The sequence below is a fragment of the Pseudorca crassidens genome, chromosome 14 (genome assembly GCF_039906515.1).
Source record: "Pseudorca crassidens isolate mPseCra1 chromosome 14, mPseCra1.hap1, whole genome shotgun sequence".
Classification (NCBI taxonomy): Eukaryota; Metazoa; Chordata; class Mammalia; order Artiodactyla; family Delphinidae; genus Pseudorca; species Pseudorca crassidens.
This window is the reverse complement of record NC_090309.1, coordinates 84,938,628-84,965,064: the sequence shown is the minus strand read 5'-3', so window position 1 is coordinate 84,965,064 and position 26,437 is coordinate 84,938,628. Positions and strand designations below refer to the sequence as shown.

Here is a 26,437-nt window from a genome sequence, read left to right as displayed (position 1 = left end):
TGCTACTAAGGTCATGTTATTTTTATTTTTCACTCAAATCCTCTCCTCACCAGATTAGTAGAAAAGTCAGCCCCTCCCTCTACAGTTTCTCCCCTTCCCTGAAAATAGTCCTAAACCTCTCGGGCTTAGTTATCCCAGGCTGGGGTCTTTGCAGCCGCCACTTTCCAGGGACAGAGACACCCAGTCCAAGCGGACACCCTGCTGTGTGGACGCCTTGCTGCCACGTGGTGCCACTCTTGACAGCCGACCACAGGCCCCTGATTTTGGTGGTTTGGACCTTGAAAGCGCAGCCGGGTGCCCTCAGTGCCACACGAAACCACACGCTTTTTCCGTCTCATGTGCACACCCTGGGGCACCAGCTCCACAGGGTGTCCATCGGATGTCATCCACCTCTTGAGGACTTAAAATGTGTCACTGCTCCTTCCCAGGGTTCACACGTCACAGAAAAGGCAACTTTTTGTTTCCAGAGGGGTTTCATCACACCAGAAAATTGAGCCCCGCCCACCTGTTAAGGTCTGATTTGGTGCCGGGGGTCCAGGTGTCACCACCCCAAAGGTCTGGTTTTACATCGTTTCCTTCCTGGGAGAGCGCAGGACGTCCGGGCCTCAAACGTTATTTGTCTTCTCAAAGGCAACCAAGAAGGCTTTTCTCCTGACTAACTATCGCCAGCCCAGAAAAAGAGCCACATCCCCAATCCACAGAGGCTAGATCTTCAGAGGGCTTTTGGCTACAGTTCTTTGACAGCCGTGAGTCCATGTTTACAGGTGCGCCTCTAGAAACAGCATGTCCTCACTAGTGGAGACCAGACCTTGCTACACGAACCCTGGCATCCAGCAGAGGGCCGGGCTCACAGCAGCAGGGGCTCATAAGGTCAGAACGAGTGGGGGGGTTGAACAGAAATTCCCCAGGGGCGTCCACCCAGTGGTGCTATCTCACTGGATGGCAGCCCAGTGAGAAGTGGCTCTGAGACTTCAGAACATCAAAGGGGAGTGTCTTGGAAAAGCTCACCTTAGGTGAGGAGAGGGAACCTGAGCCAGGCGGGGCCCCTTTGAGAACTCGTGCGAGGGGCAGAAGGAGGGCCGTGGCCTGGCTTCTTCCCCGGGAGGACGGGCACAGCATTTCTCAGAGCTGGGAACGGAGCGTGTTTTCTATATCCCTGGGCTTTGTAGCATCTCAGAGGCACTCGCCACCACAGAAGCCAGGAGACACGTGTGTGGCACTGAGACTTTTCCAGACATCGATGTGTCATTGTCACCTTCGACATGGAGATGTTTTTCTTCCTGCCTCTATCAGCCACATTTCCCCCCTGCTCCCCTTCATGAGCAGGTTCCACACTCAGCTCCAGAGCAGAAGGCTGGGGCTCAGAAGCAACACCCAGCGACCAAGAGAAGGCCTGGGGCCGCGCTCGGCACCCAGCAGGCCCTCTGTGCACGTCTCGTGCAAGAAGCACTCGCCTCCAGGCCCTGCCTGATTCACAGGGTGTCAGCTTTCTCATCAGTCAGCTGGGAATGTTATAAGGCTCTCCTGGCCTCACTGCTGTGATTTTCTACCTTCTTCCAGGTGGGAAGAGCCGGCAGCCCTAAGGACCCTTTCCAGGTGTGGCCAGTGGTCACCCTCAGCAGGGAAGGCAGTCCCGTGCCCCCAGGGGACGGGGACGAGAGACCGAGGAAGCCTGGGATTGTGTGATCCCTGATGGTCAGAGCTGGGGGACGGCGCGTGCCTCCAGGACTCACTGAGGACCAGAGGGGGGAAGTGACCGCAAGGTAGTGCAAGAGCGAGGATCAGAACCGGGGTCTCTGGCTCCTGTCCCACCGCACCCACTGCAGGGGCACAGGCCTCTCTTTGGGGAGGTGGGTGGGTCGTGGCTCTGGGCAGCCTCCAGCACTGGGGAAGGAAGAGTCAGCCAGGCCTAAAGCTCAGACAAGGTCCCTGCTACTCCAGGCATGGCTGGGATCCAGCAGCCTGGGTATCGCCTGGGAACTGGTTAGAAACAACGCAGACTCTCAGGCCCTGCTGGAGACCCACAGAATCAGAATCTGCATTTCAATAACATCTCCAGGCGACTCATTTGCAGAACAGAGGGTGACTCCCTCCAGCTCGCTAAGGCATACCTCCTGGGTGTGCCCTCCAGAGCGGAACCTCCTTGGGGCCCTCTGGGACGTGTGTTAGAGTTCGCAAAGTGTCCAGTCTGAGCCACGCTCAGTAAAGAGGCTTCTTCTGAGCAGGTGGCAAGTGGGCCTTCAGAAAGGGGAAGCATTTCAAGACCCAGGAGAACCTTGTAGACGGATCTCCCCAGAGACTGAGAGGAGGGGCAGGTATCCGGCAGGTCACCTGCCCACGCACCTGTGGGGCAGCACCTGTGCCTTCCTTGTGGCCTGGATCTGCACAGCCGATCACCTCTTGCCAGCAAGCATGATGGCCAGCTGCCGGCCACGTTCAGGACTGTCTGAATATGGATTTGAAGAGGGCAGTTGTGAAAGGTCTGGGAATAACTGCATGTTGGAGGTGGCTAAGCTCCAGCTAGAGCCCTGGGCAGGGCAGGGGGATGTGTGCGCCCAGCCTAGGTTCCTAAGAGACCCAGTCGGCTGGGGCTGGGGCTGGGAGGAACGGTGCACTGGCCGCTGGCTGACCACGGGGCTGCTGCAGCACCAGCCTTAGCAGCAGTACTCCTGCTCGATGCTGGCCATCAGCTCCTCCTCAGAGTAGTCGTATGTGATGGCTGACTGCCTCTCAGGCCTCCTGTGGCAGCTGCCTGGGGCTCTGTGGGTGAGAAACATGGACATGGGAAACAAGATGTTACCTTCAAACTCCACATCTCTACTGGACAACCACGGTGGCCCCTGTATGGAATTCTGATCCATCCTAAAACTAAAACTGAAAACCTCTGCCCCGGGAACACCTCCTCAACCTCTTCCATCAGCAGGCCCCTGCCTGATTCTCTGGTTTCATCTCCCCAATGTTACCCAAGACCTTACGCTGTGAGGAAGCCAGTGCCTCTGATGCTTAAGGGTGAGGGCCCGGGGATGGGAAGACCCAGCTTGAATCCCAGCTCTGCCAGTTACTAGCTCAGTGATAATTTTCTCTAAAATAGAGCTGTATTCTTAAATTCATTCTGAGGCATAAATGAGCTAATGCATGGACAGCGTGTGACACTGAATTTTGCACCCTGCCCAGCCCTCAGCAAAGGTGAGCTGTGTCTTGACCATCCATCGGCCTGACTCACGCCCTGTGCCTGCCCCTTGGGTGGGCGGGGGTGTCTCACAGGAGCTGCCACGCTGGGACAGGATTGGGCGTCAGGATCCTGGCCACTCCCCCAACCTGCTGGGCAGTGTATTAAGTGACCAAATCTCGGATCCTCATCCTGCCACCTGGGCCCCTGGAAGTGGTTCCCACCGGCCTGGATCCGGCTGCCCACCCCCTCTCCGGCTTTCTGGACTCTGTTGTGCCCCCGACTTCCCTGTCCTGCAGGCTGTCCCACGGCGGTGTCCACCTGTGCCTGGCCATGGCCTTGCCCCCTTCAGCACCTTTGACAGGTGGGAGGGTGTGAAACCTGGGCCGAACTGGGTGCTGCCAGCCTGAGGGGCTACCTCTGAAGGAGGAGTTAGGCCAGAGCTGCCCACTGCCAGCTAAGGGACCTTGAGCTCCCACCTGCCAGCCAGAGACGTGCTGCCATGTGAGCTGGGGGGCTGGGCTGGATGATCTCTAAGGCCCACCTGATCACTGCCGTCACACTCCTGACATGTTCAGAGCGGCCTCCAGGGCCCTGTCTGCTGTCCCGGAATGCAGGGCAGGAGCTGGGCTCTGGGCCACTTGACTGTCACCTCAGGGTGTGTGCCGCCTAACAGGCCCCCAGCGCTGAACAGCAAGGATGAGGGTCTAACGGCGGGACTCCACTTCCCCAAGCCCAGAGATGACACGTGCCTCCCGCACAGCCCTCTGGGGTCACCCAGGCCAGCCCCCTCTCTGTGGATGGGGGAGAAATGCCTTGCCCACGGTCCCATGGTGACCTGGCTACAGACCGTCCTCACCCGGTCCCACAGCTCAGCAAGGGCTTTCTCTCTAGGCGCCCGACGCTCCCTGCAGTTGGGACATGGGGGAGAAAGGGGGTGAGGAGGCAGGGCCGGCAGGGGAGGCTAGCAGGGGAGGCTGGCAGGGGAGGCCGGCAGGGGAGGCTGACAGGGAGGCCAGCAGGGGAGGCTGATGGGGAGGCCGACAGGAGGTGTTGCAGCCCCAGCAGCCAGGGCTCCACTCGGCCTCACGCCATCCTAGCCTGTCTGGTGGGCAACACTGTCCACCAGCGGCCGTGGGGCTGCCGGCCCGGGGGCCTGAAGACCGAGGTGGGGTCTCCCCCTACTTGGGGGAGGGGAGCACGACATTAAAAGGGAGAGATGGTTCCTAGAGGGACTGAGGAGTCAAGAATTGAATCTTTGTTTAAATTATAATTCACTATGTCAGAGATTCCTAAAGTCATGCAAAACAAAAACCCATTACTCTTCCCCAGAGAGAGCAAATCAATTATAATTGGGCTACAGAGCCACATGCAAAATGAGGTGAGTCATTTATACTGTCTGTTGGGTCTAGAATTTACTGGCCCTTTGACCATGGGCAAATCATACCTTGCATCTGTTTACTCATTAGGAAAACGGGGTGCCTGGCCTAGGCCTGGCTTATAGTAGGCATCCCACAAGCATTTACAGAATAAATAATGAGCAAATTTCAGCAGCAGCTGCAGACAGAAGGCTCCTGAATCCCTGTTTCCCCTCCACAGGCCCTAGGCTTCTGCTACCGGATCCTCACAGACTTCAGGTCAGGCCAGCCCAGCCCTGTCCTCAAAGCCAGCCCGGCTGGCTCAGCTCTGTTGCTTCCACACCCCAACCCTGGGGAAAGGGCGTGGCCGACATCGAGGATGGTCAGGACTGGGGGTCAAGGCCCACAGGCCCAGGTTCACACCGAACGTTCCCTTCAGCTGCATCTGTGAAGCACCCGCTCTGGGCCTGGTGCTGTGAGGGCCCAGAGATGCGGCTGAGAGTGAAGAGGTAAGACAGGCTGTCACAGGTACCCGCTGCGTTACACGTACAGGTGTGGTGTGAACTGGAGCCGGCACTGCTGAAGGAGGGAGACTCACCAGGTCGACACGGAGGGAGGGGAGGGTGAGAGTCTCTGAGGAGGAGATATTTGAACTGAGTTTGGGAGGATTTTCCTCTTCAACCTTTTATTACGAAGACTTTCAAGCATACCGAAAAGTTGAAATCGTGGATTCAAAAATTAAGTCAATATTTTTCTGCTACATTTTGCTGGGTTTACTTTATCCCATGTCTATTACTTTATCTGATTTCTGGATGCATTTCAAAGTAAACTGCATGCATTAGGACACTTCTCCCTGAAGCGCTGCTTTGAGGGGTTCTGGTGGTGGAGAAGGGGACGGTGGGCTTGTCTGTGGCTGGAAGGGTGGGCGCTGCAGGAACCAGGAGAGGAGGGTGCTGTGGGCTGCGCTCTGTGTGCGCCCAGTCTGGGGGGCGGGGAGGGAGGCGCACGCTGGCTGTGTGGAGGAGCCCAGGGCCGGCCGCTGGCAGTGAGAGGCCACAGTGGACGTGGTGGCAGGACACCCGCCGCTCCCTCCTCAGAGAGGTTCCCCTACAGACAGGGGAGCCCAAGTTTGGGGAACAGAGGAGGGCGGCTACTGCCAGTCCAGACCCTGGGGCAGGCCTGTATGGCTTCAGAGCCTGCTCCTGGGAGGCACAGCCCTGATCTCACCTTCATGACGCTCTCCCCTCTGCCGCCAGTGAGCCAGGACCAGCCTGGGACCCACCCAGCCTGGAGTCCAGGGCCTAGCGTGGCACTCAGGACGCTCCCACTAAAGTATATTGAGGGAGTGAATGAATGAATGAATGAAGTACTCCTAGTGAGGGATGTCCTGGAGTTTGCATGTGAGGTGAAGGGACCTATTCATTTAAAAATAAGAAGAAACAGCTAATTTGTTCGAGGCAGAACTTAATCCTCCTAAAGTCCCTGGGGTGATGAAAACTTAAGAAAGTCACTGCCAGTTATCTTTACAATCAGTAGAAATATGCAGGCGGGACGGAGCTCCATTGGCACCGCTCCGGGCCCAGGTCCTCAGCCGCGCCACGTGCTCGGGCGTCCAGGTCAGCGGAGCAGAGGCGGCCCTGGCGCCCGGTCACTGCAGCGAGACACAGTGCCCAGTCCAGCACGGGAGTGCACGGGGGCGCTGAGCCCACCCGGAGGCAGCTGTGCTAAGCGGAGCCTGTGACGGTTTGCAAAACAAGTGAAGAGCAGGGCCTGTGAGGGGGGACCGGGAGGGATGCTCCTCTCTGCTGAGTGAAGCGCTGGCCTTGGCAAGGGGCGGAGCCCGTGTACCCGTGCTCACCGCTTCACCTCCGCGGCCACGGTGGAGTCCCAGCTCCCAGAGCTGACCCCAGCGTCCTCTGACTGGACAGCAGTGGCCCACGGTTTCAGCTTGGCCTTCAAGGCCCTCCTTCTCCCCCCAGACCCTGTGCTAAATGTCACCAGCCTGTGCGTGGTGTCCTGTTCAGACCTGTGTCTTGCTTGTGGAGCCCACCACCTGGAACGCACCTGCCCTCTCTCCTTGGTGAAAATACGTGTCCTGCGAGCCACTTAAACATCAGCTCCTCCACGAGCCCTCGGCAGTTCTGTCCCCTTTCAGACCTCCCTTGAGCCCGTGTGAAGAGACCCCAATCTTCGGGAGAAGGTCTCCTCAAATGTTTGTTAAATAAGGGAACCCGGCAAAGTTCTGGCCCTGAGCCGTTTGGAATTGGTAATAAAAATAGCTGTTGAGCCAGAATTTTCACATCTCTGGTCTTGAGCATCACACTCACCTACCTCCCAGTGACCCAGGGCCGATCACCGTGAGCCAATTAGAGACGAGAAAGCCAAGGGCACGATGAGCCAGAGGCCCAAGGTCACCCCCGCACAGCTTTCCGGTGCTGGCTGCTCCTGGGGCCCTGGAATCCTCCCACAGCCCAGGGCCGTGCAGACAGAGAAGGCCTGGTCTCTGGGCCTGGGGTCCTCAGATGACACTTTCCAGGGGTTTTAAATGTGTTTTCCTTCTAACGCTGTAATGGGATCACGGGGGACCCACCTGCCATCCTTCTAGGCTGGAAACTCCTGAAGGCCAAGGACTGTGCCTCACTTACAGATGAGCCACTGCAAATAGCTTCTGAGTGAATGGGCGGGGCCAGGGCCGGGGATGCAGAGGCGTGGGGAGGGCGGGGGGTAGGGTGGCTGTGACTCTGGTGGAGATGTGCTTCCCCCGCCCCCCGCCCCTGTACTTACTCAGAGACACTGCTGCTCTCTGGGTGGTCTTCAGTGCTCCGTTTCGGGGACACCTTGAGAAAGACAAAAGGAGGAGGCATCAGAAGGTTGGCAGTGGTGCAGCCTGTCTTTGCCCTGGCTTTGTGCTGACAGACGGCCACCACATTCAACCCAGGGCTGAATAAACCAGAGCTGGAAAGTGGAAAGGCTCCCCTGCTGTCTAGTTCCATCCGCCTATTTTGCATGTGGGAAGCTGAGGCTGGGAGAGGGGAGTGACCTACACAGCTCACACCAAGAGACTCCCCACCTCCCCGGCAGCTAACGGCCAGCACGTCCCCATCTCTCACGCCAGGAGTCGAAGTCCTGACGTCCATGCAAGCACTGCCCGGCAGCCTGCCCTGCTGCTCGGCTGTGCCTTCTCTGTTCTCAGTCAAGGGTGCACAGACGTCGCACGTGTCTGTCTGCAAACTCTTCCAATGGTCCATGCCTGTCCTGTGCCGGCACCACCCCGTCTCAGTTACCACAGCTTTAGAATAAGCCTGGACTCTTCCCGGTTCTTTGCACCTCCTTATATGTGTACTGCAGTCAGTTTGTCCCCCTTGGGGATTTTGTTGGGGTTGAATTAATATACAGATCATTTTAGGCAGACTTGATATCTATAATAACAAGTCTTCCAGTTTAAAAACAAGGAACACCTCTCCATTCATTTAGGATTTCTTTAATGTCTTTTAAGAAGTCTTATTTTCCCTGTAGAGGTCATAGATATCTCTTTTTAGACCAATTTCTAGATACTTGATATTATCCTTTTTTAAATAAAATTTTATTTTCTTCCTGTTTGTTTCCGCAGATATATGATTGAAATATATACATTTTGTGTTCACCAGTCTTACTAAACTCTCTTATTAGTCCTAATAACTTATTTGTAGATGCTTTTGGACTGTCTTTCTTCCTGTTCACATTATCTGAGAAAAATGGCCATTTGATTTTTTCCCTTCTGGTCCCAGAAGGGAAACACACTTTTCACCTAGCCCTTCTGCACTGGCTAGGACCTCCAGTACTACCTTGAAAAGAAATGATAACAGGCATCTCTGCCTTGTTCCTTTATTGAAAGGAAAAGTTTTCATTATTTCAAATGTAATATTAGGTTTGCTGTGGCTTTTTCTCAAGTTGTCCTTTATCAGATCCTGGTCTCTCTGTGTAGGTCATTTCTTCAGTTCTGTCTTCCAGGGCACTGATCTTCTCTTCATCTCTGTCTAATTTCCTGTTAACCCAAACCATCAGAATCTTTAATTTTGTTTATTGTATTTTTCATTTCTTCAAGTTCTATCTGGTTCTTTTTAAAATATGCTAGGTCACTTTCTAGAGGTCCTGGTCCTTCAAAGGTATTTCCCTTAAATAAGATAAAATAAACATAGTTGATTATAATCTGTGTCTGGTAATCCAAAAAAATAACTGAAGTCTTCATTGGTCTATTTTTGTTGTCTTTGTTTCTTCTAGTGTTCACTTGGTTCTCTGGTTGGTTGGTTATTTTTTCTTGTTTGATGCTCATTAGCCTTGAAAACACTTTGTGGGTGGTCTCTGTCCTGAGAGGAACATGCCTTCCTCCAGAGAGGACATGAGCTTGCTCTGTCCGGGCACCAGGGGGCACTCCTGGTCTGGGGCCACTTGAAATTAAATCCATGCATTCAGGCATTTTGGGCCACCTGGGTGATGGGAACTGGGGCTGCAAACCTGAAGAGGCAGCTAGATTGTGGCTCTTCTTCCCTCCTTCACTGTTCTGTGCTGTGATACTTTTCCTTGCCGTCCCCCGAAGGTCCTGGATTGATGAGGGAAGGATCTACTATAACTTTCATTGGGCCCTAAATTCTGTTCCCTTTACTGCTGGACACCATCAGCCCCAAAGCTCAAGTTCACCTGAGGCACATGCAGCCCAACGTCTTATTTGCATCTCTGATTCTGCCTTTCTTGGATCTGGGCTGGTAATTCCTCACTATCTCACCAGCCACTTAATGTTTCAAGGACACTCTTACTACATTAATTATATCCAGTATATTATTTTCAGCAGCAGAGGGGTCTGAATAACCTTCCATACTGTGTTCCCAGCATAAGGCACTTGAGGGCACTGTGGACACCAGCCTTTGACCCATGAAGCTGAGCAAGGCCATGGCCCAGCCAGACGTCAGCCTGCTTTGTGCACAAGATCTCCCATTGGCACGAGCAGTGCCCCCCAGGACAGGCCACGACTGTCAAGAACCCAGTCTTCAAGGAGCTCACGGTTCACGGGGAGAGTCTCATAAAAATGCAATGCGATGCTATGTGATAAATTATGTAGCCGAGTTATAAAGGGCTGGGAGAGGAGGGGAAACCAACTCTGAATGGGAAAAACACCATGGGAGGTTTCCAAGAAGAGTGGCAAGAGTGACATTTTAGCTGGAGTTTTGAAAGAGTAGGGGTTTACCAGGTGGAAAAGAGGGGAAGGGCACTTCAGATAAGGAACATATTTGCATATGCAAATACACGGAGTCGTCAGAGGTCGTGAATAAGCATTCATCAAGTCCATGTGCCCTGTTGTGCACCATGTTCTATTATCCATACAGGATATGGTCCTTGCCCAGAGCAGCTCACAGCTGGGCAGAAAAAAACTAGCGTGATGACACAACTAGAGAAAAATCCAATGCCAGACACCGAGGTGTGGACTACAAGTGCACGGGTCATCAGAAGCCGTGATTACAATGGTAAACCAAACATGCAGGCCCGCTTCCCGCTTTCATCCCAAATCCTTAGAAATGACAGAAAAGGCCATAAGCAAAAAACAAAACAAACCAAACAAAACAACTCACAAATCTCTAACAGTACTGCAAGACTAGAAAGTAGTAGAGCTTTTTTTTAATATAAATTTTTAAATTTTTATTTATTTTTGGCTGTGTTGGGTCTCTGTTGCTGCACACGGGCTTTCTCCAGTGGCGGCGAGCGGGGGCTACTCTTCATTGTGGTGCACAAGCTTCTCATTGCAGTGGCTTCTCTTGTTGCAGAGCACAGGCTCTAAGCGAGCAGGCTCAGTAGTTGTGGCTCACAGGCTCTAGAGCACAGGCTCAGTAGTTGTGGCACACAGGCTTAGTTGCTCTGTGGCATGTGGAATCTTCCCAGACCAGGGCTCGAACCCATGTCCCCTGCATTGGCAGGCATATTCTTTTTTTTATATATATAAATTTATTTATTTTTTGGCTGCATTGGGTTTTCATTGCTGGACGCAGCCTTTCTCTAGTTGCGGCGATCGGGGGCTACTCTTCATTGCAGTGCACAGGCTTCTCATTGCAGTGGCTTCTCTTGTTGAGGAGCACGGGCTCTAGGCACACGGGCTTCAGTAGTTGTGGCTCATGGGCTCTAGAGTGCAGGCTCAGTAGTTGTGGTGACCAGGCTTAGTTGCTCTGTGGCATGTGGGATCTTCCTGGACCAGGGCTCAAACCCGTGTCCCCTGCATAGCAGGCAGATTATTAGCCACTGTGCCACCAGGGAAGCCCGGTAGTAGGGGTTGTTGGAAGACAGACTGGGTTAGATCGATGGAGGAAACCACAGCCCCCAGCACACACAGGAGGGGGCTGCTGGACAAAGCAGCAGCTTTGGGGGCTCCAAGTTCAGAGGAGACAGACACCAGAGCAGGAGAGGGCCTTGGGGCAAGGGTCAGAGAGGAGGGGCCTGCTTGTGCAAATGACAGGGCACAGAGGTGCATCCCCCAGACTGGGACAGGAGGGGGGGGGTAGCATGGGCAGCCGCTGACACCAGGAAGCACAGGAAACTGTTCCCAGACCACTAACGATGGCCACACTCACCAGGAGCATATCCTGACCCTCCTCTGTGACACGTGGAGGCAGGAACCAAACTCATCAGTTCAAAGAATTAAACCTGAGAAAAAAGTGATTCGAGCAGACTGAACGTGACTTTAAAAGGAGAATGATTCAGTCTCAGCCAAACAAGAATAAGCTGTTGTGCAAGATAACCAGCTAGAGATTTTGGAAATGCCATCTACGATGGAAGGAAGTAAAACCTCAGGAGGTGTTCTGAAGAGTAAATTAGACACAGCTGAAGAGAAGCTCAGTTACCCGGAAGGTCAAACTGAGAGAGTCTCTCTGGAAGCAACACAAAAAGACAAACAAATGGGAGAGAGATACTAATCCTAAATAAATGATTAATCAAGAGTCTTATTCTGACGTAGTCTGCAGACATTGGGGAGTTTTAAAGGTTTTGTTTTTTCCTTTTAACAGTAGAGCAGGATGAGCTTCCTTTCCACGGTGCTCCCTGTGCACATAATCCTACACCACCAATAGGCAGAACTGGGCTTTTGCCCCCACAGGAATCTGCTTACATTCTCTCCAAATTCGTTTTTAAAGTCCCCCTCCATCTTCCTATTGAGGCTTAATCCCAGGGATTAATCAATCGCCAGGGATTAATCAATCATCAGTACCCCAGTGTGCCCAGTGCTCTGTCAGCTGCTGTGGAGACCCACACCCTATACTTTTGAGGTGCAATGTCACCAGAGAAGTTAAGTCTTAGACATGTTAACAATGAGCAAAATGATAAGAGCACAGACTGGGGGCTATAAACTTTGTGCAATCAGTTTAATCCTCAGTTTACTCATTTGTGTAACAGGTACTTAGCCTTCAGGGCTGCAGAGATATGAAAGATAATCTGTCTCTTTCTCTTCTGTCTCATCCTTAGTACAATGCCTATCCTGTAAGCGACCAGTAAACACCATTACGAACATCTGACCCAACGTCCAGCCCAGAGTAGCCTCTGACACAGCCCTGCTAGAAGAGAACCTGAAGGCGTGAGGAGGAGAGCGCAGGGAAGACCTTGGTGTTCAAGGCCTGAGAGGTTCCAGGACAGCATACGCTTCCCTGAGAAACTAGTTCTGATGTGTTTCTTGGGAGATGTTCGTTAGTGGTGGTTAGCAGAAGCAAGCCTGGGTGTGTCCTGCCACACAGGCCCTGTGGCATGGGCCGCGGCAGCGCCTGCCACACAGGCACCCCCACGCATTGGCCACACAGGCCCTGTGGCATGGGCCGCGGCAGCCGCCTGCCACTACAGCCACCCCCACGCATTGGCCAGAAGAGCCTGTCCTGCCTGCCTGGCGCTCTCTCCACGCGGAGGTGGGCTGCGCAGCGAAGGTGCACAACTTCCTCCCAGGGGTACCTGTGGGGCCGGCTAGTGTCTGCTACTGGCTAGTGACCTTGCCCCGGGGACTCAGTATTCCCTGCATATTCCTTTGAATATTCGTGCCTTTGGGGAGTGTAAAGATGAAGAGGAGATGACTCCCAAGTCAGCAAGGAATTCACAATGGGAAGAGGGACAGAGGGTAGGGAGGGGCGACGAAGATGAGAGAGAGGAGGGCAAGTCACACAGGCACGCACACATGTGCGTGCACACGTACACACACGCACTCACCTCCACCACCTCCTGAAGCAGCCCATTCCTGCTCAGGCAGCTCAGACTAGCTGAAAATTCTTTTTAATTTGTTTTATTCAAAAAACAATTAATTGTGGTAAAATACACACACCTTAAACCATCTTAACCTGAAGTTTACCATCTTAACCATTTGTAAGCGTACAGTTCCGTAGAGTGAAGTACATTAACCAATCTCGCAAACTTCATCTTGCAGAACTGAACCCCTGTCCACATTAAACAACAACTCTCATCCCCCAAACCCCAGCAACCACCCCTGTACTTCCTGTCCGATAGAAATGGGTCCTTTAGCGCCTCACCTGAGTGGAATCATACAGTATTCGTCCTCTTCTGCCTGGCTCAGTTCACTCAGTGTAATGTCCTCGAGGTTCATCCACGTTGTAGCACGTGCCAGAACCTCGCTCCTTTTTAAGGCTGAATAATATTCCACTGCACGTGTATACCACGCTGTGTTTATCCATTCATCCAACAAGGGACACTTGGGGGGCTTCCACTTTTTGGCTATTGTGAACAACGCTCCTATGAACACGGGTGCACAGATATCTCTTTGAGACCCTCCTTTCAATTCTCTTGGGCACATGAGAAAGTTCTCTCGTATAATATTGACACCAATCTTCCTCCCTGCAGTTTTCAGCCACTGAGGCTGGTTATTTTCTCAGGGACAACAGAGAAGTAAAGTAATCCTTTTACTCAACTACCCTTCAGCTATTTTTTATGAAGTCATCCAATAGGGGCCCTAGTTCCCTCTTGTCCATTTCTGCTGGAACCAGCTTTTGCCATCACCTGCTGGGGCTTTTCCTCTCATCACCAGGTTTTGTAAGAGTTGTTACATATATGGTTTCTCCCATCAGGAGGGCAACTGAGTGAGGGAGCAAGAAATCGGAATCAAACATTTGCATCGTCAGCCAGTTTCCACTTCTCTGCGCTGCTCTACTCACTACTAACGGGGACACACTGCCAGCTGCAGGGCCGCGATGATGTGGCGCATCAGGTACGTGGACTGGACGCCCCAAGCCTGCACTCGCACAGAAGGCCATACTCTTTCTTTTCTAATTTCCCTGACAGCTCAGCTTTGTTATATCTTTCATTTCTTTACCTGTGTTTCTCTCTGTGGTTTGAACGTGTGGTTCTTCCTCTCGTCAGTTTAAGCCTTTAACTTGACTTTCTCAGACGCAAAATGTGTTAGGCAGGCCTCCCAGAAGATCCAACTTGCTGAAGCAGCTCGGGAGCTTGTGAAAAGCAAAGACACAGCAGCCCCTGGCGGCTGCTCCAGGCCTAGTGCAGACACAAGCTCCCAGCCAGCAGGAAGCCTGCCCCTCCTGCTCTGTAGGCCACATCGGGACCCCGGGGAGGCCATGGCGCCTGGACTGGGGCCGTGGGAACCCGGCTGAACGCAGGATGTGATGTGTCATCACTCGAGATCCTAGGGGGGCTTTGAAAAACTCACACCAGAAGCAGAAAACATCTGAGGAAGAACTCAGTAAGATGATTTCTTAAAGTCTTCTCTGGGACTTCCCTGGTGGCGCAGTGGTTAAGAATCCGCCTGCCAATGCAGGGGACACAGGTTCGAGCCCTGGTCCAGGAAGATCCCACATGCCGCGGAGCAACTGAGCCCGTGCGCCGCAACTACTGAGCCTGCGCTCTAGAGCCCGCGAGCCGCAACTACTGAAGCCTGCGCACCTAGAGCCCGTGCTCCACAACAAAGCCCGCACACCGCAACTAGAGAAAGCCTGCATGCACCAATGAGGACCAACGCAGACAAAAATCAATAAATTAATTAATTAAAAAAAAAGTCTCCTCTGACTCTTACAACTAGGGTTTTTTGAAAAAAAGTGAAGTATCAGTGGTTAATCTTTAGAAAACCCACTGAATATTTTATTTAACAATATGTGTATCCTGCTTCTTCTGTTTAAAGAGTTCTCCCCTTAACTCTTAAAGTACCCATATCAATAATATATATAGTTGACCTGGAACAAGCTGCAGGCGTCTGCAGAATACGATCTGACAGGTCTGACAGGTGTGTCCACTGTTGAACCACATCCATCACCCCCGGTGATGCTCCCTGCTTCCCTCCTCCGCCCTCCCATCTCCAGGCGGCCACTAGTCGGCCCCTGTCACCGCACACCCCTGTGCCTCTCTAGAAGCCTAAAGACATGGGGTCGGACAGCATGCACCCTTCTTTGCCTGGCTTCTTTCACGCTGCACGACGAGCCTGTTGTGTTTTATCAGTAGACTTCCCCCCTCCTCTCTAAGAACTGTCCTTCTGTGGAGCCCAGGTTTGCTTATGCTTCATTATGGAAATGTTAACACCTGCAGTGGAGAGAAGAGTGAACTCGGTCTCCCGGTACCGAATCTCCCGGCCTCGGCAGGTTTCAGCACTCTCCCAGTCGGGTTCAGTCCTCTCACCCCCGGGGGCGCTACTGTCCCCACACGGCTCCACTTCATGGCTTCCCAGGCAGCACACGCTGCAGGCCCAGTGGACTCTGCTGGGAGGGCTGCTTTGCGTTCCTAAAGTGACAAAGGACTTTCGCAAAAGGAGGCTCTGACTCTGAAGCCACCAGTCCCAGGGCGCCCACCTCCCCTCACCAGGCCTTGCTTCAGTAAAGTGCTTCCAGAGACAGAAGGCCGGGGAGACCTGGAGAAGGTAAAGGGCGGGACTGAAGGAAAATAACGATAAATTACGTATCTACAGCGTTATAACACCTTATGAAGCACCTGCAAACGCATTTTCACATGGGCAGCCTGATCCTCACCCCCGGAGGCAGATGACCTGGCGTGGATCCTGGTCCTGCTGGGGATTTGGGCAATCACCCTGCTGGGACCCAAAGGCCTGGGATGTAAATGAGAAGGTAGCCCCGGTGGTCTCTAAGGTCCCTTCAGCTCCAGCAATCTGTGATTCTCCAACTGCGAAGGAACCGAAGCAGCCGAGTCTGCTGGGAACCTGAATGGTAGCCTTGGGCTGGAGGCTGCCTTCCTAGCACGCAGGTGCTGAGGATCCCCGTCTGCAAAAACCACTGCTGACCGTCCGCACCGGAGTCCAGCGAGGGCTCGTCCCAGGCGCTGGGGGAGCCCGAAGCTCCTGGGCAAGGAAGCCCTCCTCAGCACCTCACTTTCCTCAGCGCCTCACTGAGACGCTGCGGTGACGCCCAAGCCACCTCGCTCCCCCACCTCCCCGCACCAGCACTCGGCACCAGCCGCTGGGGCCCGGCCTCAGGCAAGGCGCGGGAGACCCCGCTTCCAACCTTCACTATGGTCAGGCTTCCCACCATGGACGAAGCCCACATCCCGGAACCACGGAGGGAGGGAGCCCTCTGGGGTCACACCTCTGACCCCATCTCCAGGCAAGCGCTTCTAAACACTTTTAAATCTGGCTGTTTCCGTACATCTCCTGAGAGGAAGCGTCTTCCTCCGGTTCCTGGAGTTCTCCAGGGCTCCAGCTCAGGACTCTTCTCCTCCCACCCACATGCTCTCCCTCGTCGCCCCATCTAGATGCTGAAGTTCACAGAGTTACGTGCCAGCTCCAACCACCTTGTACAGTGGACCTGAGCTTCTGACGGCCCACGAACTTGTCTGCCTCACACCCCAAAGCCACTTGCACAACACTGAGCATGGCTGTCGACGCTACGACACCAGCAGGAAACCCGGGTGCCTCTGCGGCAGCCCGCTGTCCCTTGCTCCCACAACCAGTGTGCACCTCGCCTTCTCGCATCGCCTCTTACCTGGATTTCTGCAGAATCTCCCACCTGGGCACCCTGCTTCCCGTGCCATCGCCTCTCATCCTCCGCCCTCCTGCCACCCCTTGTCTTTCTAAACAGAGGCTGGGGAGGAGACACAAGGACTCGATAAGGTGGGCGTCTCTGGAGAAGTGAACTGGAGAGAGTGGGGGACAGGGTGGAGGGGAAACTTTCCTTTCAGTGTACCTGTTACATTTTCTCTCATGTGCGTGTATATTACCTATTCTGATTTTTTAAATAATCATTTAAAAATAAAAAACACAAAATTTCCACTAGCTCCCTGTTGCCTACAGGATAAAGTTCAACCCTTTAGCCTAGAAGGTTGTGAAATCATGACCCAAACCGATCTCGTTGTCTTTTGCGCTCCGTCCAGCCATCATCACCTTGCTGTCCAGCCATTATGGACAACATGCTGTTCTCCTAAAGCACTTGGTCCCTCTGGGTTCTTCTACATGCTGCTCGCTCTTTATGGAATGCTCCCTCCTTTACTGACGGCTGGAAAATTCTACCGATCCTTCACAACCAACTCAGATGTCAGGTCTTCTTGGATGCGAAGACTTCTGCCTTGGATGGGATTATTCAACTCCTTGTATGTAATAATTCCTACTTACCTCCACTCCAGGGCTTCCATGAGGAACGCTCACTTCACAGCCCTCCCCCAACACGTTATGAGCCTTGGGGGTCCGCACTGCGCTTTACTCTCCTATGACTCCTAGGTTGATCAAATGCCACTTACTGCCACTTAAATTTGTGTTCTTTGCTAGAGATCTGAAAGCGGACAGATGGTAACTGTCTTCAAAATAGTGGCTTTTTGCCAGAAGTCCATTAGAGTATCCGTCACTTTCAAAGCCCTCTGGCGGATCTGCTTTCCGGCCACGGAATCATTTTGATGCCTGTTTTCACCTTCACATCCCACAGCAGCTGTGAGCCAGGATTACTGGGAATCCCTGGCTGACGGTAAAAGACAAGAAAGAGTCATCCTGATCCTCCTTCGCTAGAGCAAAATGGAACCTTTGCAAAAATGGTGGACAGTGGAGTCATTCAGCCTAGAAGACAGACAATGATCTTCCCTAGATCTTGAGTGACTAAGATTTACTAGGCGGCGGTGGGGAGTATGAATTATCATCACCTGGTAATAAAAACACTGAATTTATATCTATTAGACTGAATCAGAATATCCTCTTTAAGGGTACCCTTGAATGTCACTAGCACATTTAATCCCCCAAACTTCTTTTATCTAGCCCATTCTGGGACTGAGAGTTTACGGTTAATTCAGTGTCCTAATGGAGCCATCTTTATGGCTACCCACGAACACTGCACTGTAAAAAGAACCTTCCTGAAAGCCTTGGCTACTCTCCAGTTCCCTGCCTCCATGAAGGCCAGCCCATCAGGCTTCCCGCACTGCTCCACTGAAACGGCACTGGCCAAGGCACCAGGGACCTCCAAGCCACCAGATTCCATGGTCAGCTCTCAGACTTCACCTCACTCGTCCCATCGAGCAGCGTTTACAAGAGCTGGTCACTACCTCCTCCTTGACATACTTGCCTCCCTTGGCTTCCAGACCTGCATCCTCTTGGTTTTCTTCCCTTTAGGATGTCCCCTCATCTTCTCTACCTCTGAACACAGGTCACACACATAAACACCCAGAGCAGTACCTGGCACACACTCAGGTGTGAGCCGACCTCAGTATTACTGGTGGGCTGATCTAATCTCAACCCTTCTATGTTTTAACGGCCGCCAAATTTATAAGTCCAAAGCCAGCCTCTCCCCTGAACGCCAAACTCTTACAAAGATCTTTTCAATTGATCTCTCTATGTAGATGCCTAGCACGCACCTCAAATTTAACATATTCTGAAACAACTTCCTGATTCACAACATTCAAACCCTTCCCCTTCCACATTTCCCATGTCAGTTAATGGCAACTACGTCCTTCTAGCTGCTCAAGCCAAACACTTTGGGGTCCTCTGACTCCTTTCTCACACAACCCACAGCCAATCCATTAGTAAACGGGCTGTCTCTAGTTCTAATCTAGGTCCATATGCCAACCAGTCCTTCCCAGCTCACTCACTACCACTCTAGTCCAGACCAATCCCTCTTCTCACTTGGATTCCTGCAAAAGCTTCCCAGCTCTGCTCCCAGCTTTGGCCCCTCCATCCCACCCCAGGCTGTCTTCAACAGGGCAGCCAGGGTGAGCCTTCAAACAAACCAGATCATGTCATCCGCTGTTCAGAATTCCTCCAGCCTTCTCTACCTCATTCAAAGTAAAAGCCAAGGCCTTGGACTTCCCTGGTGGTCCAGTGGTTAAGATTCTGCACTCCCAATGCAGGGGGCACCGGTATGATCCCACCCCCTACCCCCCCAAAAAAGCCAAGGCCTTCCGGTGGCCACAAGGCTCCCTGTTCTCTGCCTGGGCACCAGGCCACCACTCCTGCTCTCCCCAGCCCCTACTGCTTTTTTGTTCTTTATACTTTATTTTGTGCACTGTTGGACTTCCATGACCGAAGGTTAGTGAAGGTTTTGTCTGTTTAGTTCTCTTATGTATAACCAGCACCTAGAACAGTACCTGGCACATGTAGGTGCTCAAAAAATAAACGTTGAATGGATACACCAATATTAGATGGTACATTTTTCTAATTAATAGACCACTGATTGAGAGAGATACTGCTGCATTTTTTTAAAAAATCACAATTTGATTAAATAACTTAATACAAGACAAATCCAAACCCTTAGATTTTCACACATAATTCTCCCACCCTAAATAGTTTTCAGTTTCAATATCTCACTAAAATACTGTTGATTTTGAAGTTCTTCTGACTTTGGGAAAGGAATTCTGCCTTGGGCACCTAAGACTGCCCAGGAACAAGTTGAAAATTAGTCTAGAACAGTAATAGATGCTTTAGTGAATTAAAGTACGTGAACCTGATGAAATATTTTTCAATCATTAAAATAATAATGAATAATATCATGCAACAGCATGAAAAGCCGCTTATGAGATCGATTACGTAAAAAAATTTTAAGACTGTTATAATTCAATGATATATATCTTTAAAAGCTGTGACAAAGTGAGAGAGTGGCATGGACATATATACACTACCAACCATAAAAGAGGTAGCTAGTGGGAAGCAGCCGCATAGCACAGGGAGATCAGCTCGGTGCTTTGTGACCACCTAGAGGGGTGGGGTAGGGAGGGTGGGAGGGAGGGAGACGCAAGAGGGAAGAGATAATGGGAACATATGTATATGTATAACTGATTCACTTTGTTATAAAGCAGAAACTAACACACCATTGTAAAGCAATTACACTCCAATAAAGATGTAAAAAAAAAAAGAACAAAAGAAATGAAAACAGGTGACAGCTGGTAAGTTAAAGAGTATAGTGGGAAACATTTTAATCTGTTAATGATGCAGTATGGTCTTTGCCTATACAATTTTCTTCAGATTCTCAACGTTACGGGAATTCTCTGGTGGTCCAGTGGTTAGGACTACACGCTCCCATTGCAGGGGGCACGGTTCAATCCCTGATCGGGGAACTAAGGTCACGCAAGCCACGACGCGGCATGGCCAAAAAAAAAAGATTCTCAATATTGGCAAAAAATAAACAAACAAAAAAATCTACCTGGAAACAGCCTGAATGTTTCACAATAAGAGATTAATTAAATAACACTACTTCTGGACGGTGGGCAAATTATGAAGACATTATGATGGGAGAAATGCTTATACTATAATGCTAAATAAAAGGATGCTATAAATTGTATATCTACACTACGCTCTTTTTTTTTTTTAAGGGAACTTTATTTTTTTATTTATTTTCGGCTGCGTTGGGTCTTCATTGCTGCGCGTGGGCTTTCTCTAGTTGCGGCGAGCAGGGGCTACTCTTCGCTGTGGTGCGCGGGCTTCTCATTGCGGTGGCTTCTCTTGTTGTGGAACATGGGCTCTAGGCGCGCGGGCTCAGTAGTTGTGGCTCGTGGGCTCTAGAGAGCAGGCTCAGTAGTTGTGGCGCACGGGCTTAGTTGCTCCGTGGCATGTGGGATCTTCCTAGACCAGGGATCGAACCCACGTCCCCTGTGTTGGCAGGTGGATTCTTAACCACTGCACCACCAGGGAAGCCCTATGAGCAATCTTTATTTCCTTTTCTATACATTTTTTTATTATACATTTTTTTTCTGTTTTCCAATTTTTCTGCAATGAGCATATATTCCTTTACAATTGTAGAGTGAAGCTAATATAGGGCTTATCTTTTTATTTAAAACCTCTCATGTGGGACTTCCTTGGTGGTCCAGTAGGTAAGACTCTGCACTTCCAATGCAGGGGGCCCAGGTTCGATCTCTGGTCAGGGAACTAGATCCCGCATGCATGCCGCAACTAAGAAGCCCACGTGCCGCAACTATGAGCCCACATGCCACAACTAAGACCTGGCGCAGCCTAAATAAATAAATGAATAAAATATTTTTTAAAAAAAACCCACATCTCCCATGAGTAAGATCATTTTAAGTATTTTATTGCAGAGAACAACCAAGAACAATTTTTTTCTCACGTGCATGTATATTACCTATTCTAACTTCAAAAACAAACACTTAAAAATAAGCATAACCTTTTCTGGGCTGAACACATCTTTAGAGACTGGAACACATCTTGTACACAATCACGGAAGCCGGGGTATGGAGACCTATCTCAGAGAAAAACTGAGCACCAGAGGAATCAGGGAACAAGTGAGAATCCCTCCTGATGGCAAATTCACTCAGTTAAAATTCCAGTATACACAGTGCTCTACAGAGGTATAGTCAGAACGACTCCGACTGGCTCTTTCAAACTGCACGATACTGGCCAAGTGAACTACCTCTCTGGGCCTTGTACACTCCCCTCCGACATGAAGTTGGGGGGAGGCGACACCAATTTGGCAGGAACCTATTCTGATGAGGATTAAGCAAAGCAATGGATGTAAGGAGCTGGCTGTTAGAATAGCCTGAATAAATAGCGGCTGCATTACAACATCTGAAGAATTTCCGAGTGACTGTAAGTGAACTGCAAAGCCCTCTGTTTCATAGGAATCAAACCTGATACAGGATGGGGAAAGGACTCTTTCTGAGTCTTTTGCCTCTTTGTTCTTCTGCTTCTGCCGCCGTGCAACCAGCAACATGCTTACACGCAGGGGCTCATGAAAATGCTCAAGTAAAAGGATGCTGGTGACAGATGTACTAAGTGAATAATTGGGAGTCTCACAACTTTTAGTAAAAACTGTATGACCCCTAAGCACCTAAACATCTGAATGAATAAGGAGGCTGCCGAAAATAACATTCAGGGGGTATTATGAGGGCAAGACGGGTGGTACTTTTATCAGACAAAATACAGGTTCTTGATGAGTTTGCTTGGGGAATGCTAGGGATTACTGAACGTTAAAAAAAAAATCGTAAAGAAAAACAGGCCAGGCATTAGTGGCACTGTGAGCAGAGCACTGGAAGTGCGGGATCTGCCTTGTGACTTGGACATCTGGAAAATGGAAAAGGCATGGAACGTTCCAGGTTGTCTACGGAGGGGCTGGAGCCCGGCAGGCCTGCTACAAACTCTGCTACCCCCACTTACTGGCTGTGTGGCTTTGGGTATGTTATCAATCTCCTGGGACTGAGATGGCCTTGTTTGTAAAATCGAAAGCACTATTTATCTAAAAGGCTGTTTGAAGAGGGGAACGTGCGACAATGACCAGGAAGTACCTAATTCAGTCCTTAACACAGAACAGGTGCCCAACGGACGTAATCCTCCTTCCCCTTCTTTACTGTGCACGTCATCTGACAGGAAACCGAACATCTCATGCGCATCTCTGCAGTGAACACGCACCCAAACTTAAAACTGCATGAAGGGAAAGACTTCTTTCTAGCTGACATGTACTGGTACCAAGAGTTTATGGAACTGGACTGGAAACTAGGAATGTCATGGAAATGCTCTTTATTTGGGGAAGTGTCTCAGTAGTTGTATTTCAGTGAATGTAAATCCACACACAGACTGTCACGGGTTCCCCAGTGGCCTTGGCCTCATTCATCCCATTTTCTCCCTGAGATCCTGTTTCTTGGACATGGGGATTTGTAACACAGCCCCAGTGCAGAGAGACTACTGTATCCTTCACATTTGTGTCTTACCTCAAATTTGCCCATAATTTTTCCTAAATTTACAATCCAGAGTGAAAATCCTCTTACCTAGTGTTTCATTACAAAGTATTATAGTTCACAGACAAAAAAAAAAAATTTAACTGAAAGTTGCTTCTACCAAAATGTAAGGGAAAAATTTACCTTGATTTGGAACATATACACAATAAGAGCTGAAAAACTCCATGGTTAGGGGCTTCCCTGGTGGCGCAGTGGTTGGGAGTCCACCTGCCGATGCAGGGGACACGGGTTCGTGCCCCGGTCCGGGAAGATCCCACATGCCGTGGAGCGGCTGGGCCCGTGAGCCGTGGCCGCTGAGCCTGCGCGTCCGGAGCCTGTGCTCCGCAACGGGAGAGGCCACGACAGTGAGAGGCCCGCGTACCGCAAGAAAAAAAAAAAAAAGAAACATCTATGGTACAGAAGCTACAAACAATCCGCACCCAAAAGAGCGACCCCAGCGGGCTGCCTTCACCTCCTAGTCTCTCGACTCCATCCCCTTCAGCCCTCGCACTGCGCTGCTGCCCTCAGCACCTGCCCGTCTGGACCGCTGAAGCAGCCCCAGTTGGACATCCTGCCCCTAGTCCTTACTCTGCCCGGTTCATCCTCCCCATGGCTGTTGGTCCAACCTTCCTAAGACACAAAATGTCACTCCCCTTAGTCCTTCAAAGATACCCACGGCTTTTACGGTAAAGTCCAAACTCCTCAGCAGGGAATACTCCTAGCGTGACATGTCCGTAGCCTGGCATTCACCCTTCCCAACCTCTTCAACTCCCGTGCTCCCACCCACACCCTGGGTACCCTATGCCCCGGCCGGCACTGCCTTTGCTCGCAGGCTTCTCTCTGCCCAAATGCCCTTCGCTGCTTGTTTGCCTGGCTAGGGCCACAGACCCTTCCAGATCCAGCTCAAGTGCTGTCCTGCTGGTATGCCGACCTGACTTCTCCAGAGGACCAGTTGCTCCTCCTGTGGACTCTCTCTACAGGCTGCCCACAGGTATTCTATTTTTTGTTTGCAGATCCCTCTCCCCCATTACACTGTCAACTTCTTGAGGGCAAGGACTGCGTGCCATCAGTGTTCATCTCTAGCACCCAGAGCGATGCCCGGCACACAGTAAGTGCTCAAGCCAATACCTGAGAAATGACTGAAAGAATGAGTAAGGCAGCCCATGCACCCTAGGAGTTGCTGTGATACTCAGCGAATGGGGGTGGGGACGGGGGAGGGAAATCCATTCTCTCTGTTTTCTTTCCATTTTCGCTTCTGAAGTTTCCAAAGCACTTGACAACTGATCCCTAAAAGATGGCTTCCATGCCGTCTCAGAATTTCCCCCAAAATTTCTCAACTGTTTATCCATTTTGAGGGTTATATAATGGAACTCTGATGTAATCTTAAAGGAATCTTGTTATATAATTGGGTCCCACTTGCTGCAGCTCACTTTGGGAGGGCAGCAGGGGCTGGGCAGGAGGACAGGGGAGGAAGACCCTGCAGTGCCCAGGTTGGCCCAGTCCTTTCCACCCACCCCTCCCCACCTCACTGAGGAGCTTCCAGGATTCCACTGCTTGGTGGCTGCCCTGGAAGACACCTCCCTCTGGTCCCAGCAGTTGTTAAGCAAAGCCTGCAGGACTCCGGGGAAGGGGGGAACTGCCTTGGACATCCTCCTCAAGCCCAGGAGCTGATATCACAGATCTTGTTCATTCAGCTCTGCTGGAGTGAAGGCTGTTGCCATGCGAGAGTGCTCACTTTTATTGTTTTTCTAGAACAGCGGGGATGTTATTACAAGTGTTCTGGAAGAGAGAATTGGGAAGCCAAAAAGAAATTGCACAGCATCTCAAAAATAGCCAGTAGTATGCAAACTGCTTGACCACAAGGCAAAGATCCTGATGTGTCTGACGCGAGGGGCCTTTGTAAACACTGTTTGGCTACCGGTCCCACCTCTTAGCATCCTCCTCCGACAGTGCCCGGGGAATGGCCAAGGGGGAGGTACCTGAGAAGAAAGCAGCCCCGCTGGCCAGCCCCTACCTAGGCTGGAAGGAGCCGCAGTTCCAAAAGGAAAAAAAGGCAAGCTCTGGCCAGAAGCAAGCCTGGGAGACGCATTTCTGCTAAGGGATGTCTGTCTCCCTGCCTTTTAAGGCTGCTGCCAGCACAGCACTGTCACCCCCCAAATTGGAGGCAGTGAGACCAGCACCCAGAGGAGGCAGAGAGGGGAAGGGGGCGAGCAGGGAGAGTGCGGCGGGACGGCCGCGGGGGCTGGAGGACAGGGCAACAGGGCGGGGGCCCCGGAGGGACAGGGCGCGGCGTGCGGGCCGGCGGGGAGGGGGCTCCGGGGCAGGAACCGGCGCAGCTGCCCCACCGACTCCGCGGGCTCCGACACTCACCGGGCTCCCGGCGCCGGTTGCGGGTCGGGGCCGCGCCGGGCCTCGCGGGGCCAGCTCCCCGGGGCCCCAGGCCGCCGACTCGGCCAGCAGCTGGTCCAGCAGGCGAAGCGTCTCGTCCCCGCCGTCGGGGGGCGCCGCGGGGCCGGGGCCGGGGCCGGCCGCCCCCTCCGCCGCCGCCTCCCAGGCCTCCTCCCGGGCCGCCGCCGCCGCCGCCGCCACCGAGACTGGCGGCCCCGTCCCACCCTCCGGGGTTGCCCCGCCGGGCCCCGCCGGCCGGCTGTCGGGGCTGCGCAGCCGCCTCAGGGCGCGGCCGCTCCGGCTGCTGCCGCTGCCCATGGCGCACCCGCCTAGCAGGCCTGTGGCGCCGCCGGAACGCGGCCCGGGGGCGGGGACGCGGGCCGGGGCGCGGCCGGGCCGGGGGTGCGGACCCGGGCCGGGCGTGAGCGGGGGGAGGGGGAGATCCCGGGTCTGGGACACGACTGGGGGCGGGGGGACGCGAGCCGGGCCTGGGGGAGGGGCGAAGCCACCGGTGTGCGGAACGTGGGGCGTGGTGTCGCGGTGGGGGCACTAGATCCCGGGACAGGGGAACGTGGGAGGGGGCGCGACCGGGGCTGGGGTGCTGAGCCCGGCCTGGAGGTGGGGGCCGAGAGCCGCGGGTGAGGGCTCTCGGGGAGCCGGCGGCCGGGGGCGGGGAGCGAGGGCCGGGTATCCGGGCACTGGATGGCGAGGGCACTGGGGCGCGGCGTCCCCTCCTCCTCCGACTCCTTCCTCCTCCCTCCGGCCCGCCTCGGGCCCCGCCTCTCCTTGCGGGGTCAGCCCTCCAGGCTCTGGCTCCCCGACCCTCCAGGTCCCCGCCGCCTGGAAGAACTGAAAGCACTGGGGCTCCTGCAACACGCCCAGACCGGCCTGCGTAGGGTGGTGATGAGTGCGGAGGTGACTCCACAGCCCGGTCCCTCCCGAGCTTAGAGCGCGATGGGGACTTCACCTCTCCCAGCCTCCTGTTCCTCACATGTTAAGTTGGGGGAAGGGGCCGGACGGTAAAAATACCTCTGAGGATGGAGTAAGATGATGAAGGTGCCGGGCATCCCACCCTTCAATTTCTGCCCTGCTCCCTCGTGCGACCTAAGACAGAACAGAAGGAGGGAAGGGGGCGATTCTCCCGGACCGGACTCCCAGCTGCAGCCTTTCCGCAAGGGAGCCGGCAGCAGGCAGTGGTGGGCCCTGGGTTTCCCGTCCCTCTCCTCCTGCCCCAAAGGAGATCTGGTGCTTGAATGCCGAGCCTCATTAAAAAAGTAACTACTTTGGGGAAAGAAAAAATTTGAAAGGAGACAGAAAAAGCATTCTCTCCCCAAGGAAAAAAGCCAGTAGGTACTGATCGTAATTAATTCTAGCTTTTGGTCATTGGATAGTAAAAAAGAAAGAAAGAAAAACGTTTATTATTTTTAAG

The 26,437-nt window shown here is 52.6% G+C and overlaps 1 protein-coding gene across 1 annotated transcript; it reads right to left on the bottom strand.

The window, feature by feature from the left end:
• On the bottom strand, window positions 1-25,364 carry CYS1 (cystin 1). Its single transcript, XM_067703708.1, has 3 exons — window positions 24,991-25,364; window positions 7,312-7,364; window positions 1-2,760 (listed from the first exon to the last, which is right to left on the bottom strand). Exons 1-3 carry the CDS (start codon window positions 25,324-25,326, stop codon window positions 2,655-2,657), a joined length of 495 nt encoding a protein of 164 aa, XP_067559809.1. The 5' UTR covers window positions 25,327-25,364; the 3' UTR covers window positions 1-2,654.
• Window positions 25,365-26,437: the final 1,073 nt, after the last annotated feature.

What these genes read in the sequence shown, in the direction of transcription:
- CYS1 (XM_067703708.1), bottom strand. Translation starts at nt 25,326, where the DNA reads ATGGGCAGCGGCAGCAGCCGGAGCGGCCGCGCCCTGAGGCGGCTGCGC. An exon ending in CAACCGGCGCCGGGAGCCCG is followed by an intron (nt 7,365 to 24,990) that starts GTGAGTGTCGGA and finishes GTCTTTCTCAAG; the next exon opens with GTGTCCCCGAAACGGAGCAC. An exon ending in GAGAGCAGCAGTGTCTCTGA is followed by an intron (nt 2,761 to 7,311) that starts GTAAGTACAGGG and finishes TCTCACCCACAG; the next exon opens with AGCCCCAGGCAGCTGCCACA.